The 14,352-nt window shown below is 36.7% G+C and overlaps 1 protein-coding gene across 2 annotated transcripts in view; it reads left to right on the top strand.

Moving 5' to 3' along the window:
* The first annotated feature begins 1,374 nt into the window (after positions 1–1,374).
* The window catches only part of SHTN1 (shootin 1), a 110,054-nt gene continuing 97,076 nt past the window's right edge, over positions 1,375–14,352 (top strand). Inside the window, exon 1 of one of the 2 annotated variants that reach the window (XM_051981507.1) lies at positions 1,375–2,086. In XM_051981507.1, the coding sequence (XP_051837467.1) occupies positions 2,029–2,086 (58 nt within the window). In that variant the 5' untranslated portion in view covers positions 1,375–2,028. The remainder of the gene's footprint in view (positions 2,087–14,352) is intronic. The other variant, XM_051981506.1, reaches the window with a different exon arrangement.

Here is a 14,352-nt window from a genome sequence, read left to right as displayed (position 1 = left end):
TCCTGTGGCAGGGCCAGACAAGATAATATCTGAATTGCCTTCCAATTTTCAGATTTTGTAAATGGCATGGAGTTAGGACAGGAAATAAAGACCATAGGAAATCAGAGGCGGGGTGATCATTAAAGACTACATGAAATAATTAAGTTGGGACTAATTTAAAATATAAACCATCCCTTCTGATCAGAACAATGTATGTTTTATTTGTCTTTCTGGCGCCTAGAATAGAAATATGTGTAAATGGGTAATCTAAGAATATTATCTCTTAACTCTGTCTCTATCAATACAGTACAATTGTACAATACAAAGATGCAGCTTTAGACAATTGTGTTTTCCACCTGTGGTTGAGGGGAAAATGATTTGGCTCATAATTGTGTAAATGATTCTTTGGTACACTTGGGGTTGTGAATACACCAACTCTTCTTAAAATCACCAGGAGAGTATCAAGCAATTAGTGAATACACAGTATTTATTTATAACCCCTCACAGGGTTTCAAAAAAAGAAAGTGCCCAGCACAGTGCCTGACACCCTGGAAGGATTTAATAAATGCTTGTTCCCTTCTCTTCCTCCTGGTCTACTAGCATATTTTAACCAGGATCATCACAATGGAAAAAGAAAGGAAATATGGTGTAGTGGATAGAGAGCTGGCCTCAAAGTTCAGTATAGCCAAGTATGGATATTTTACATATACTGTCCCTGTGATCCTGGAAAAGTGTTCAAGGTCAGAAATGTCAAGCATGTTACTCAATACTCCCTAGTACAGCTGGAACCAGATTAAAATTGAATGGGGAAAGATTTAAAAACAAACAAAACTGCAATAAGACATACATAACATTACACTTTAAAACTGTCAATATGCAGCCCACAGGGACCCTTACGTATGGATTAAAGGACTCCATTCCTATTTCTGACGCCAGAGTTCTTCACATCTATCTAACATTAATTAGCAGAGAATGTCCTCCAGCTTTGGTAAAGGGAAGTTTTCTCACCTTTGGAGATCCCTATGTCAACGAAATCACAAGTTCAGTCCCTAGTTCATAAGGAGAAAAAAATGGTCACACAGGACCCAAGTGACAGTCTAACCCCACCACTCCTCACTTATATGTATTCAGATCAATTTTATAGATTATTCTTCAAAACTATTTGTCTTCTTCCTTTCCTTTTGCAAAGATTTCTTCTGAGTTTCCTGCTTTGATCTAGAAGTGAATGGGTGTGTCTTCCCTTACTTTCTCCTCTAGGGCAGATCACAACACTACATTGAATCTCACTGGTTTTTTCCTATTATGGTTCAGGAAGCGCCAAAGAGACTTTTTTGGGAAATCATTGGTTATTCAGAGCACAAAATCATTCATTCTAGGTGTCTCGCTTTCTCCTCCTACCCCTCAACCATATGGATTTTCTAGGAGGTGACAGCTAACATGAATCCAAGTGCTTTTCGAGGAAATCTCAAAGGCTTTGGGGATGCGGTGGGGATCCCTCTCTCTCCGTAGGGTCTTTGTGTCGGGAATAGGGGGAAGAGAAAGCAAAGTGCCAGTTCCCCCCCATTCCTTCCGTACTCTGAGCATTCTGAGGCTGGGGGGCAGCGCACTGTCCCTAGTCGTCCCCGCCCCCCATTCTCTTAACGAGAGGGTGGGTTGGCGCGTGCCGCAGGAAAGCCGCCCGGGGTCCTGGACAGCCGCGTCTGCAGCTACGCCCTAAGTCCCCGTAGACACCTCGCTCCTCAGCACCTGGCACTCCTATTACTCCCCGAGTCCTAGCCGCAGGTGAGACAGCAGCCGCCCTCTCTGCCACCAGAGCCACTGCCACCGCCGGCGTGGCGGTGGCTGCTGCGGCAGTAGGTGTGTAGGGATGATCTCACTCGCCCACTCCGCGCCAGGAGGAGGAGGAGCAGGAGCGGGAGGAAGCCCAACTTCCGGGTAGTAGGGCGGCAAAGCACCGGCATCTTTCTTTTCCTACCCCCCAGGACAGCCCCCTCCCCTTGTTTTCCCCCTTCTCGCCCCTTTGCCTTCCCTCTGCTCCGTGACGCCGACATGAACAGCTCCGACGAGGAGAAGCAGCTGCAGCTTATCACCAGCCTGAAGGAGCAAGGTGAGGGGGCCACCCGCGGGGAGGGGGCGGTGGCTGCTGCTGCAGCTGCCCACCAAGGGGTGGGGGAGGGAGAAGGTAAGGCGGGAAGAGCGGGAACGCCCTACCCTGGGCAGGTGGAAGCCGAAATGGGGGGTGGGCTGCCCTCTCCCCTTATTCCCGGCCATTTGCCGGGGAAGGACGCTCGGAACACACAGCCTTGATCTCTGGGCGCCTAGTCCCACTGCCAGGGACTAAGGGTTTCAATCTCCGTAGCCCAGAAAAATGCAAAGCGCGGGGGAGGTATCTGGAGGTAGGGGTGGAGTGGGGTGGGCAGGGGCCCGAGCTGCCGTGGGTTGGGCGGGACAAAGACACGAAGACACGTGGCGCGTGATTGCCTGCTGCCCGGCATTGGCATGGGCAGCGAGGATACCTTTGAGTGAATGTTGCCTCTCTTTCCAAACCTTCATTGAACCCCACCCTCGGATTACCAGAGGCGCCCAGGCCTGTCAGATTTTTCTGGTCCTTTCCATCTTTTTCAATTCTGGCTTGAACTGGTTTTCCATGCTCTCCCCCTCCCCCACTCCCATTTCAAAGCTAGGTCACATTTTCCAGGCCAGAAGGTGTTTTATCACTTTCCATTTTTAGCAATTTATTAGACAGTAGGTCAACACTTAAGCTATGTGGGAATCTCTGCTCTTAGCTAGGTCAGTAGCTGATGTAAGAGTGAGTGTGTGGATTTACTTATCTCTGCATACTAATTAGTGGGTTTTGACCACTTTTCTCTTAAAGATTAAAAAATTCAAAATAATCAAATATTATTTTAAATTAAAGTTGTCACTCAATGAGTATGAACTTCATACTACATACCCCTTCTCCTCTCACCCCAGGATGGTCTGGGTAAGTGATTTCCAGGAAAAAAATAATGCAAATTCAGGAAGTGAGAATTTATAGCAATGTACATTTTTTTCCTGGATGACATTAATTTGAATGCCAGATCTATTCCCTCATTCCCTCTCTGAATCCTTCTTCTGGCTGTGTCTTTGGATAATCTCTCTAAGTATCAGTTGCCTCAATGGTAATATGGGAATACTACTAGTTTACTTCCCTGAAGGCCCAGGATTGAACTAAATTGCTTTTTGAGGTTCTTACAACTATGGAAGCTGTGAATGACTCTATAAACCATATAGGTGATAATTGAAAAGTTACAAAAGCTCAGTATTTCTCATGTTTAATGACTTAAGTAGGACTAATAGCTATCTCAACTTGTTTTATAGATTGGTGAAGATGGATGGATAAATAGATGAATGAATGAAAGGCATTTAAATCCTATTTGGAAGCTTCTATAGTAAGGAGTAGGAATAAAAATAGGATAAGCAAGACAGTTTCTGTCCTCAAGGACCTTACATTCTGATAATGGAAGACAGACAGCATGTATACTTGAGGGAAGTCACTGGGTTGGTGAGTGGAATCATGGAAACATGTTGTTATATCTTATTCATATAGAAAGTGTCCATGATTTCTTTCTAGGTAACTTAGTTTTGGGGAGTTGTATTAAGAGTCAAAAAAGCTGAAGGAATTTCCCAGGGTCACATATATTGAAGGGAGGATTTGAACTTAAGTCTTCCTGACTTAGATTCCCACACTTTATTTTATACACATGCAAAGACACACAGAGTTTTTTGATTCTGAACAAACAACTTAACAGAATCCTGCTCCCTAGAGCCCTGCTTTTCATGACCCCAGGAACCAGTACCATTTTTTAAAATAGTCACATTTGAAGGCTTTTTACTTTTGCTTTTGGAATTCATTGTCATTTATTTATATATTTGACAAATATTTATCAAGTGCCTCTTTTGTGCCATGTGTTGTACAAGATTATGGAGTGGGAGATTATGATCTTATGAAAATGGTAAGAAATTAGCCTTCCTAATTTTGATTTGCTGATTCAAGGTAGTAGCATAGTGAGGTAAGGGCAAAATTTGCTGTAGATAATCCACAGTGTTTAGCTAAACAATACAGTGCTAGGCACATAATATTGGAATGACAACAACCTAGACTATTAAATTTGAAAGTGATCTTAGAATTTAAAGATTATAGGACCAAGAGTTGGAAGGGGCATCAGAGGTTGTTAGTCAAATCATTTCATTTTGTAAAAAGAGATTTTCTTAAAGAAGCTAAGTCACTTGAACAAGATCAGCTCAAGTTAGTGGTAAAGCTAGGCCTGGAAAATGATTTCTTGATTGTGAAGTCACTGGTTTTTCTACTTCCCTAGTGCTAAATAAATATTTGATTGATTTATAAACACATATTCTTTGTACTTTACTAAAGCTGAAACAATGAGTATATTTTATTCTTCATTCGAAACTCAGCCAGGCACATTGTACTGTGCCAGGGATGCACTAAACTGAATAGCCCATAAACTCATAGACAACATTTTGTTTCTGAAATCTGTTCCAGGATACCTTGATAAACAAACCAAGAGAGAAAGAGAGGGAGGAGGGGAAAAGAGAGAGAGGGGAGGGAGGGGAAGGGAGAGAGGGAAGGAGAAAGAGACAGTGTAAAGAAAGGGGAAGGAGAGAAGAAGGGAGGGAGGAAGAGAGGGAGAGATAGAGAGAAAGACACAGAGCCAGAGAGGAACAAAATCTTCAATTTTAGAAAGATTCACAAAATTTATGTCTATTTACAAAATATCTCCAATAATATAGCTTTTTATAGTACTTTAAGATTTGCAAAATGCGTCACACACACATGTATAAAATCTCATATATGATCCTCCCAGCCTTGTGAGGAGTCATTATCATCTCCATTTTATAGATGAGAAAATTGAGATGAAAGCTGTTGAGGGATTTGCCCAATATCACACAACTAGAAGGTAAATTTCTCTGAGGTAAAGTTTGAATTCAGCATTTCCTAACTTCAAATCCAGCCCCATATAATCTATCCTCACCAATTAGCTATCTGTCTCTAATCCCAAATCCAAAATCTCCATGAGAGCTGTTTCTCAACCTGCAACCTCAAGCAGAGAGAGCATACTGGAGTTGGGAACATGTAAACTTGTTTCTAATCCCATCTGCCCCGCCACTTAGCATTTTGGCAAAAGTCATGAATCATTGTAGGGCCTTGTTCTCTAAACATCTCTAAAATGAAGTACTTGTACAAGATGATCTCTAAGGTTCCCTTCAACTCCAGAATATTATGGTTCTGTGTTCTATCCCTTTAAAGTTCAATTTACAAGTCTGGCCAGTGTTATCAGGTTAATAGTTTAATCATCAGTTCTTTTCTTCATGAAGCTTCTTGGGATGTCCTTTAGATACTTTTTATACTCTACTATCTTAGAGCTGACTATTTACTAACTGAGGATAGGGACCTTCATACATAAGCACATAATGATCATGGAGGTCTTCTTTCAGTGGGTCATCATAGTTGCAGGAGTTTGCATTAGCTATCTCTTTCCTTCTTGTCCCCCAAATCTTGTTTCCCTGCCTGCTTCCCTCCCTCCTTTACCTCTTCTTCCCTTTACTTTCTTCCTTTTCTCTCTCCCTCCCTCTATCCCTTTATTCCTTCCTCCCTTCCTCCAATTCTCCTTCCTTCTCTTCTTTCCTCCCTCCCTCTCTTCCTTCTTCTCTCCCTCCTTTTTCCCCCCTCCCTCCCTTCCTTCCTCCCTTTTTTTCCCTTCTTCCTTTCCTCCCCTACTTTCTCCTTCCTTTCCTCCCTCTTTTCCTCTCTTTCTCCCTCCTTCCTTTCCTTTTTCCCTCTCTCACTTCCTTCCTTCCCCTTCTTCTTCCCTTCCTTCCTCTCTTTTTTCTCCCCCCCCCCATTTTCTTTCTCCCTTCCTTCCTTCCTCCTTCCTTAGTAACTTGTCTAGGATCACATATAGATAAGACTTGAACCCACATCCTCCTGACTGACTCCAGATCTATGCCACAGTGCCTCTTGTTTTCAGATTAAAGATTTATAAATGTGTGAGGTAAGCCATCATCTATTTTGAACACTCATAAGAGAAAAAATAAAAAGTCCATAATTGGCACTTACAAAGGTCGCATTGGCCAAGGCCACTTCCAAAGGTCATGGAATGGCAAGGATACTTTTTGAAACCTGATTCTCTTGAAATGTATATCTACTTTTGAATTGTTCATACCTTCGGTCATTCAGGCATTGAGACCTTTTAATACAGAGCATAATTTTTTAATCCAATTCCAGGAGTGGGCTTGGTTCAGAGCTAAGTGATGATAGGTGACTTGATTTCATTAATTTTTCAATGCCATTTAACCTTATTGTTTGAGAAGCTATGGTTTTAAGATAGAAAAAGTGGGGGCTGAAGAGGTAATTTGATGAACACTCGAAGGTGTAATGGAAAAAGCATAGATTTAGAATTGAGAGACCTCAGTTTGGGTCCTGATTATGCTCCTGTTAATTGTTTCAATTTACTAGATTTCTTTTTTCCACTCTTGATTCTCATATCCATTTTCTATCCATCTCCACTTTGTGTTCACAGATATGATAAACATTTTATTTGTGGTTTGCTGTGTCACTTTGAACAAGTCGTTTCAGAATTGAAAGGGATCTCAGAGATAATTATATCCAGCTCCCACACAAAAGTTTTGTGATTGTTGCTGTTCAATCATTTTCAATTGTGTCTTTGTGACTCCGTTTTGGGTTTTCTTGGCAGACACTGGAATGGTTTGCTATTTCCTTCTTCAACTCATTTTACAGAAGAATAAACTGAGGTGATCAGAGTTAAGTAACTTGCCCAGGGTCATGCAGCTAATAAATGTCCGAAGCCACATTTGAACTCAGGAAGGTGAAGCTTTCTGTCTCCAGATCTGGCATTCTGTCCATTGTGCCACTCAGATGCTCCAACCTGAAAAAATGAATCCCTGCAAGATTGTCCTTAACAAGGGGTCATATTTCTTCATCTTAAAGACTTCTAGTGCTTAGGAATCCACTACCATCAGAATATTAATTTTTTGAAAGTTCATACTATTAGAAATCTGATCTGCTTTTGAGCCAAATCTGATATCTTGTAACTTTTTACCCATTGGTCCTAGTTCTTTCCAGGGCCATGGACAACAGGTTGACTCTTTCTTTTATGTGATAGTTTCTTCATATTTGAAAAGATACTGACTATGAATATATCTCTCGTCTTTTCTAGGCTAAACATCTGTAATTTCTTCATTGGTCTTACTTAGGATGGTATGATCTCAAGGTTCATCATCATTCTGGACCTTCACTAGGCTGTGAATGCCTTTACCAAAGTATAATTCCCTACAATGGGTATAATACTGTAGATGTGGCCTCACCATGACAGGGTGCAATGGAACCATCATATTTCTTCTAGATTCTATTTTTCTATTAATACAGTATAATTGAATTAGGGTTTTGCTTTTGTTTTTGTTTTGAGGATGCCATGTTTCACAGTTCATTTATGTTGAGCTGGAAGGCAATTAAAACGCCTGGGTCTCTTTCATATGAATTGCTTTTTATTCACTTCTCTAACATCCCATACTTGTGTAACTGATAGTTTTGAATCTAAATGCAGGAATTTACGTTTATCTTGCTAGAAGCTGATTGGTCTGACTTGTAACCAGATCTTAACTTTTTAAAATTAGCTATCCTTTCCCGTGTTATACATAAATTTCAGAAGTCTTCATCTAAATTATGGCTAAAAAGATAAATACGTATATATACATTGGATTTAATATATACTTTAATATATTTAACATATATTAGACTACCTGCCATATAGGGGAAGGATGGGGGAAAAGAGTGGAAAATTTGGAACTGCAAATTTTGCAAGATTCAATGTTGAAAAATTACCCATGCATATGTTTTGTGAAGAAAAAGCTATAATAATAATTTTAAAAAATAAATTGTGGCTGAAAATGTTTATATGCACAGGTGTGCTGTACTAGAGGCTCCTAACTAGACTGATATTAGTCCAATAATCAACCAAAACCTTTTTGTGTTAGATGAGGTTGAAAGTTTCTTGAAGATTTCACATTCTGTTTTTTAATTACATTTTTAATGAACACAAATCTGTTTTCCCCTTTCATTCTCATTGGAAAGGAAAAAATGAAAATAAAGTTTTGCAAAAATTATGTAATTAAACAAAACAAATTCTTTCATAGTCCATATCCCAAAGACATATGTTTTCTTCTGGACTCTCAATCATCATTGCTCTGTTTAGAGATGGGTAGTATTTTTCATCATTAGCCCTCTAGAATTATAGTTATTGCCTTGATCAGAGGACTTAAGTGTTTCAGAGTTGTCTTTTCACTATTATTGTTTAAATCATTCTTCTGGTTGTACTCACTTCACTCTCCATTGATTCATAAGAATCTTTCCATGTTTCTCTGAAACTATTTCTTTTCTCATTTCTTAGGTCATATTCTATTACATTTATGTACCATGATTGGTTAGGCCATTCTATAATTGGTGAGCATTTCTTTACATTCCATTTCTTTGACACTATAAAAATAGCTGCCATAAGTATTTTACATATGTTGGCCCTTTTTTTTCCTTCTTTGAACTTTTTGGGGCCTCATAGTGATGTTGCTGGGTCAATGGGTATGCCTAATTTGGTAACTTTTGGGCCCTAGTTCCAAATTGCTTTCCTCCGTATTCTAGATTTGGTCAAGCTAATCAGGGAATACTGAGATTTGAAAATAGTTAATGGTCATCATCATTTCTCAATAATTCTGAATGAGTGTTATTTTGGGCTAACAATAGTTTCCCTTGCCTCTTCTCTAAAGGAGATTTTACTATCAAATAAACTGCGTGTCCTTTTAGAGTTAGAATTAAACCCTAAAGTGAGAATCATATTTACTTGACCTAGTCATATGGAAAATTATACCCTGAAACTTCACCAATTCACACAGTGACATTTTTAAAAATGAAAAACAACAAATTATTTTTCATAAGTGTCTAGTTTTAACCCCTAGGCAAGGTGCTAAGGACAAAAATCAGTCATCTACAGAACTAACAATCTGCTTAAAACCAGATGCACAGTATTATGTCATAAATAAAGGTACTTTTGAAGAAAGTGCTGAAATATAATGCCTACACCTGTCAAAATATGAACAATCTAATTTATACTTTCTATTCCCTGTATTCCATGGCTTTTAAATTACACCTCCTCCAACTATTGAATTATTTGAAAAATTCCACTGTTTTTAATCAAGTGACATAATTATCTGTATTATATTTGTTTAGAAACTTATACTATGTGCCTCTTAAAAATTTGAAGTCTGCATGATTATGTTCAAGAAGATATTGAGATAATTTTCTTTTCTTTGAACTTCATTTTATTAAGGTGATAGATATCTTTAATAACACAGAGAAATAGCATCTTTGGATATTATATTGTGCATATCCCTTATTTCCTGAAGTGCATGTTTCTATTTTAAAATATGACAGTTTTCTGTGTAAACCTCTGCCTTCCCAGATATCCCTTTCTGAAAAGGCAGCACATTGTTCTGAATTGCAATTCCTTGACCCTAAATAAATGCCTTACTTTCTTTACTTATCATTTGGTTGTTCTAACTTTTTTCCATGTATAACTACTGTTTTCATATTATAGACTTGATATAGTCCTTGATGAGATTTATGATTTTTCATGCAAATCAATGAATTTATAGAAATCCATGACGCTTTATCACCTGATGAGCATATAAATATCATGTTATTATCAACATATAGATCAATATTTTGATGGGAAAAGTTACCATTTGTGGCCAGAGAAGGACTGTTATGATATTGTTTAGTGTTGATCATTCTTTGAATAAAAGTGGGTTCCTCTAAAGTTGAAATTTTAAAAAGATATTCTTTGCCTTTAAAACAAAACAAAATGTTTTTATTTTTGGTGCTACAACGTTATTTAGTTAATGGTTATAGTCTTAATAAAAATTCAAGCAAATTCTTACTTGTTACATTGACTCAGAACAGTTGGTGTACACAGAAGAAAGAGAAAAGGACTTCATTACAAAAGCAAGTCATTGAATTTAGCCTTATGTTGACATACCAGTTATGAAAGCCTTATTTTTGCTTCAAAACTGAATTCATCTGAAGTGAAACAATGGAAAGACATTATAAATTATGTTTTAGTAGTTATACCCTCGTCCCCGAAGCAATCTAATGATGGCTATCCTCTTGACTTGAGAAAATATAATATTAGGTGAATGATTTTATTACACTGGAAAACTTTACAGCATATTTATGTTATTTTGCTATCCAGTCCTGGACAAAATTATTTCAAGACCCATTTTAAAAAAATCTAAAAGTATGTTCATATGTTACATTTCAGAAACAATCCATAATTGTTTATCTCATTTCAGAAATGTGTTATAACATTTATTACCATCAGTTATTCTATAACATGGTTTCTGTATGGTATTGATGCTGAGCTGGATTATTATGTAGTTATTTTGATAATTTAGTAGGGCTTGCAACATGAGCCTGAAATTTCCTTTGCTGAACTGTCATTTACCCCCCAATAGGTCTTTAAATGTAAGTAAATACAAATCCCAAGTGGTTTCAGTAGAGTTTGAGACAGACCCATAGACTCTGTGATGTAGTTATGCACTGCCAAATAAATTAGAATACATTGTTAGAGAGATCCAGGTAACAAGGTGGATAATGTGAAATTTGGGAGTCAGGAGAACCTAAGTGTGAACTCTGTCTGAGCTACTTAATAGAGTGATTCTGAATATAACTAAACAAGTTACTTAACTTCTGTCTTTCTTGGTTTCCTCATTATAAAATGGGGATAATTCCTCATTATAAAATGGCACTACTTCCTAAAGTTGTGAAGATCAAATGAGATAATGTATATTTTGCAAACCTTAAAGCTTGATAGCAATCATAGTTATTGTTGTTATTATTAGTAGTAATAATAGTAGCAAAAAGTAAAAGTAGTAAAGTAATATCTAACATTTATATAGGTATTTTGATGGTATTATTTTTGAGGAACATCAACATTAATATATAATTTAGAAGAATGAAAATTTAATTTGGTCATCAAATCTGATTTTCTTGTAACTTTCATCCTCTAAAACTGAGATTAATCTGACTTCATTTTTCATTGGGGCTACATAGCCTTCATTTTTGTGCTTCTTATGAGAGAAAGCATATTGACATAGGATTTAGTAAATTTTTAAATTTTATTTCAAAAGCTGGCTGTGCTATTTAACTACCTTATGGTAGGGGCAATCTCATTTCCCCCATGTGCAAAGCTCTTCTTAGCTTTAGAGTCTGTGGTTACTATTTTAACCAGTATAATATCACTTTTCTAAACTGAAAAAAAAAAAAAAAACAAAACACGGATAGTAAACATTAAAATCATTTTGGAAATTTTTAGTTACCCAATTTTTGGTTATTTTATTTAGTTAAATTGGAGAGCCTTGCCTATGCTTTATTGATGGTACTTCATTATTATTATTAGAACAAGTTACTGTGTACTTCCCAGAGAACCACTGAATTTCACAGTTGCCATTAATTTCTTTCCAGATGTGATTTCAGTATGTCACCTTTGTTATTTGATCAGTTATTCTAACAGTGCTTTCTCTCTGCCTCCCTAATGCTTTAATTAACAAGGTAGGTATAAATAGCTCTTCTTTCTTTAGTTCTGGCTTTAAGTGCAGCACCTATTGGTATCTGTGCAGAAAGGAATAGTGTCCTAATTGAACAGAGTCTTTTATGACTAAAGTCCTTATTCACCATTAGGGAAAAGGGAAAAATAATTTCCTTCTTGTATCATTGTTAAGAGGTGTTTCTGTGTTCTGTCATTTTAATATATTTTTATATATGTATATATATGTGTGTGTATACATGTATATGATGATTACATAACAAATTCTCTTTAGAACATCTCTTTAGACAGTGAATTTCAGGTTATAGTTAATGACCATAAAAGCTCTATTTTTCTTAGATTTTCTCATCATAAAACATAATGGATGGGGACATGGAAAGTCTTTTAATATTCTCTGGCCAAGTCTGGTGTGATAGAGTTGACCCAATCGATGAAACAGTGTGGTCTAGTAGAAAGAGCTTTGAGTCAGGAGACCTGTTTACTAGTCTTGGTAAGATTGTTAAAAGGATAAAATGAACTAATATGTTTGGACCTTGCACAGGAAATGTAGAAGTACTATTTAAATAACAACTGCAATATTTAATTACTGTCTAAATATCTGAAGTCATATCTATTGTCAATTAGGTTGAGTACCAAATGATCTCTATGCTCTAAAATTCTCTTGAATTATTATTATGAAGAAAACTTTTCCTTAGTATTACTGAGTTTTGGGGAATAAAGAACCAACTTTACCCTTAAATCATTTCCCTTATTTTCTCTAGTTTTCTTTTATGTAATTTAACTCTTATTCCCACTTTTTTGGACACCAAATGTCAACTCTCAATAAATATTTATTAAACACCTTCTATAAGCCAGGCACTAGGCTAATCATTGAGGATACAAAAAGGAAGCAAAAAACAATCCCTTCCTTCAAGGAGCTCACATTATATTGGGAGAGAGACAAGAAGCAAAAAAATTACATACAAATAAGCAATATATAGGATGTATAAGAAATAATTAACAGAAGCAAGGCATTAGTTTTAAGAAAGGTTGGGGAAGGCTTCCTTTATAAAATAGGATTGTAGTTAGGATTTAAAGGAAACTGGAAAGTCTAGTTGAATGTAGGCTTTTTTTCTATTCTTTTATCTTATATTTGTTTCCACTTTCATTTCTGATACTTCACTTTCTTTGCTTCTCTATTTTTCCTTGAATTCTCTCAGGACTTTTTCCTCATAATTAAAACAATGTCACCTACCACAAATAAAAATTCCTTGTTATTCACCTTATCATCTTTCTTTATAAGCCAGCACTGTAGGAAAGTTACAAATCATGAGCTTTCATTGGGAGGACATATCTTTTCATGTGAAGATTGTGAAAGCCTGGTGAAAGCCTATAGGAAACGAGTTATATTTTTAAAGCTTCCTGTAATTTTAGAGATTTTCTTATATTCTGGAGATAGATAAAATGAGTGTTTAGTGTTCATAAATTGATAGAAGACTTCTTGAGTAAGAACTTACTCAAGACAAAATAGTAATAGTTGTTTATTGCTTTTAAAAAACTAATTTAATATATCCTATAGGAATGTTGGTGAGAATGGAGGAGTGAGTGAGAGAGAGAGAGAGAGAGAAGAGAGAGAGAGAGAGAGAGAGAGAGAGAGAGAGAGAGAGAGAGAGAGAGAGAGAGAGAGAGAGAGTGTTTGTAAGAGAAAGGGAGGAAGAGAGAAAGAAAAGAGATAAGGGGAGAAAGAAAAGAGAAATCAGGAGAAAGAGAAAGAGTAGAGAGAGAAAAGAAAAGAGAAGGAAAAAGGAGAGTTAAGGTAGTGGGAGGAGAGAGAGAGATAAAGAGATGTGAAATGAGGAAGGAAGAGAGAAGAGAGAGATGAGAAGAAAGGAAGAGGGAGAGAGAAAGAAGGAGGAGAGAGTGAATTAATTTTTTAGATAGATTAGTCTACATGATCTTAAACTTGTAGCTTTGAAGAATAATTCAAAACATAATTAGAATTTTTTTTTTAACGAACATTGCCTGTTTACTCACCTCTCCTCATAGATTTCCTTCCCTCCCCCTTTCAGCTCTTGTTTTCCTTGTTTCCCCTTCATACCCACAAGCTTTAAAAAAGTTTCATGTAGTCATTTACAAGAAAACATGTTTTCACCTGATTTCCATTAAGATACTGTAGGTGAAGGGTTCTTAATTAATTCTTTCCATAAAGACCTAGTAATTGAAAGAATCAACAGTGTTCCATCTGGGTGCTATCAGCCATATAATGGAAAGAATAGTATTAGTGTGATAAAGAAGGCCTTCAAAGCATCTATCAGATGTGTTAAATAGGAGGAAAAAAAAAAAAAAACTCCTTAGTGCCTATATGAGATTATGGGTTTATATGCCTTTATTATGACTTGCATAACCACAGACTAGATCACTAGGAATGATATACTAAATAAATTTTGATTTTTTAATTTAATCTATAGCCACTTTTAAATACTAAATTATCAGCCAATAGTTTATTTATTTCTGTTTTTTTATTTCTTAAATGGACAATAAAATATTAGAATCAGAATTGTTCAATTTCTGGACAGTATATAAAGAACTTTCTTCAAAACAGCCATTTGAAGTAGGTACTGAATAAATGTAATTGCTACCATTTAATAATGCAGGAAAACCCAAAGAAATTAAAAGATTTGTTACATGGCTTAGTAAGTAATGGATTCAAGACTTGAACCCA

The sequence above is a fragment of the Antechinus flavipes genome, chromosome 2 (assembly GCF_016432865.1).
Source record: "Antechinus flavipes isolate AdamAnt ecotype Samford, QLD, Australia chromosome 2, AdamAnt_v2, whole genome shotgun sequence".
Classification (NCBI taxonomy): domain Eukaryota; kingdom Metazoa; phylum Chordata; class Mammalia; order Dasyuromorphia; family Dasyuridae; genus Antechinus; species Antechinus flavipes.
Note: the sequence above shows the minus strand (reverse complement) of the source record. Positions and strands in the feature narration are given on the sequence as shown.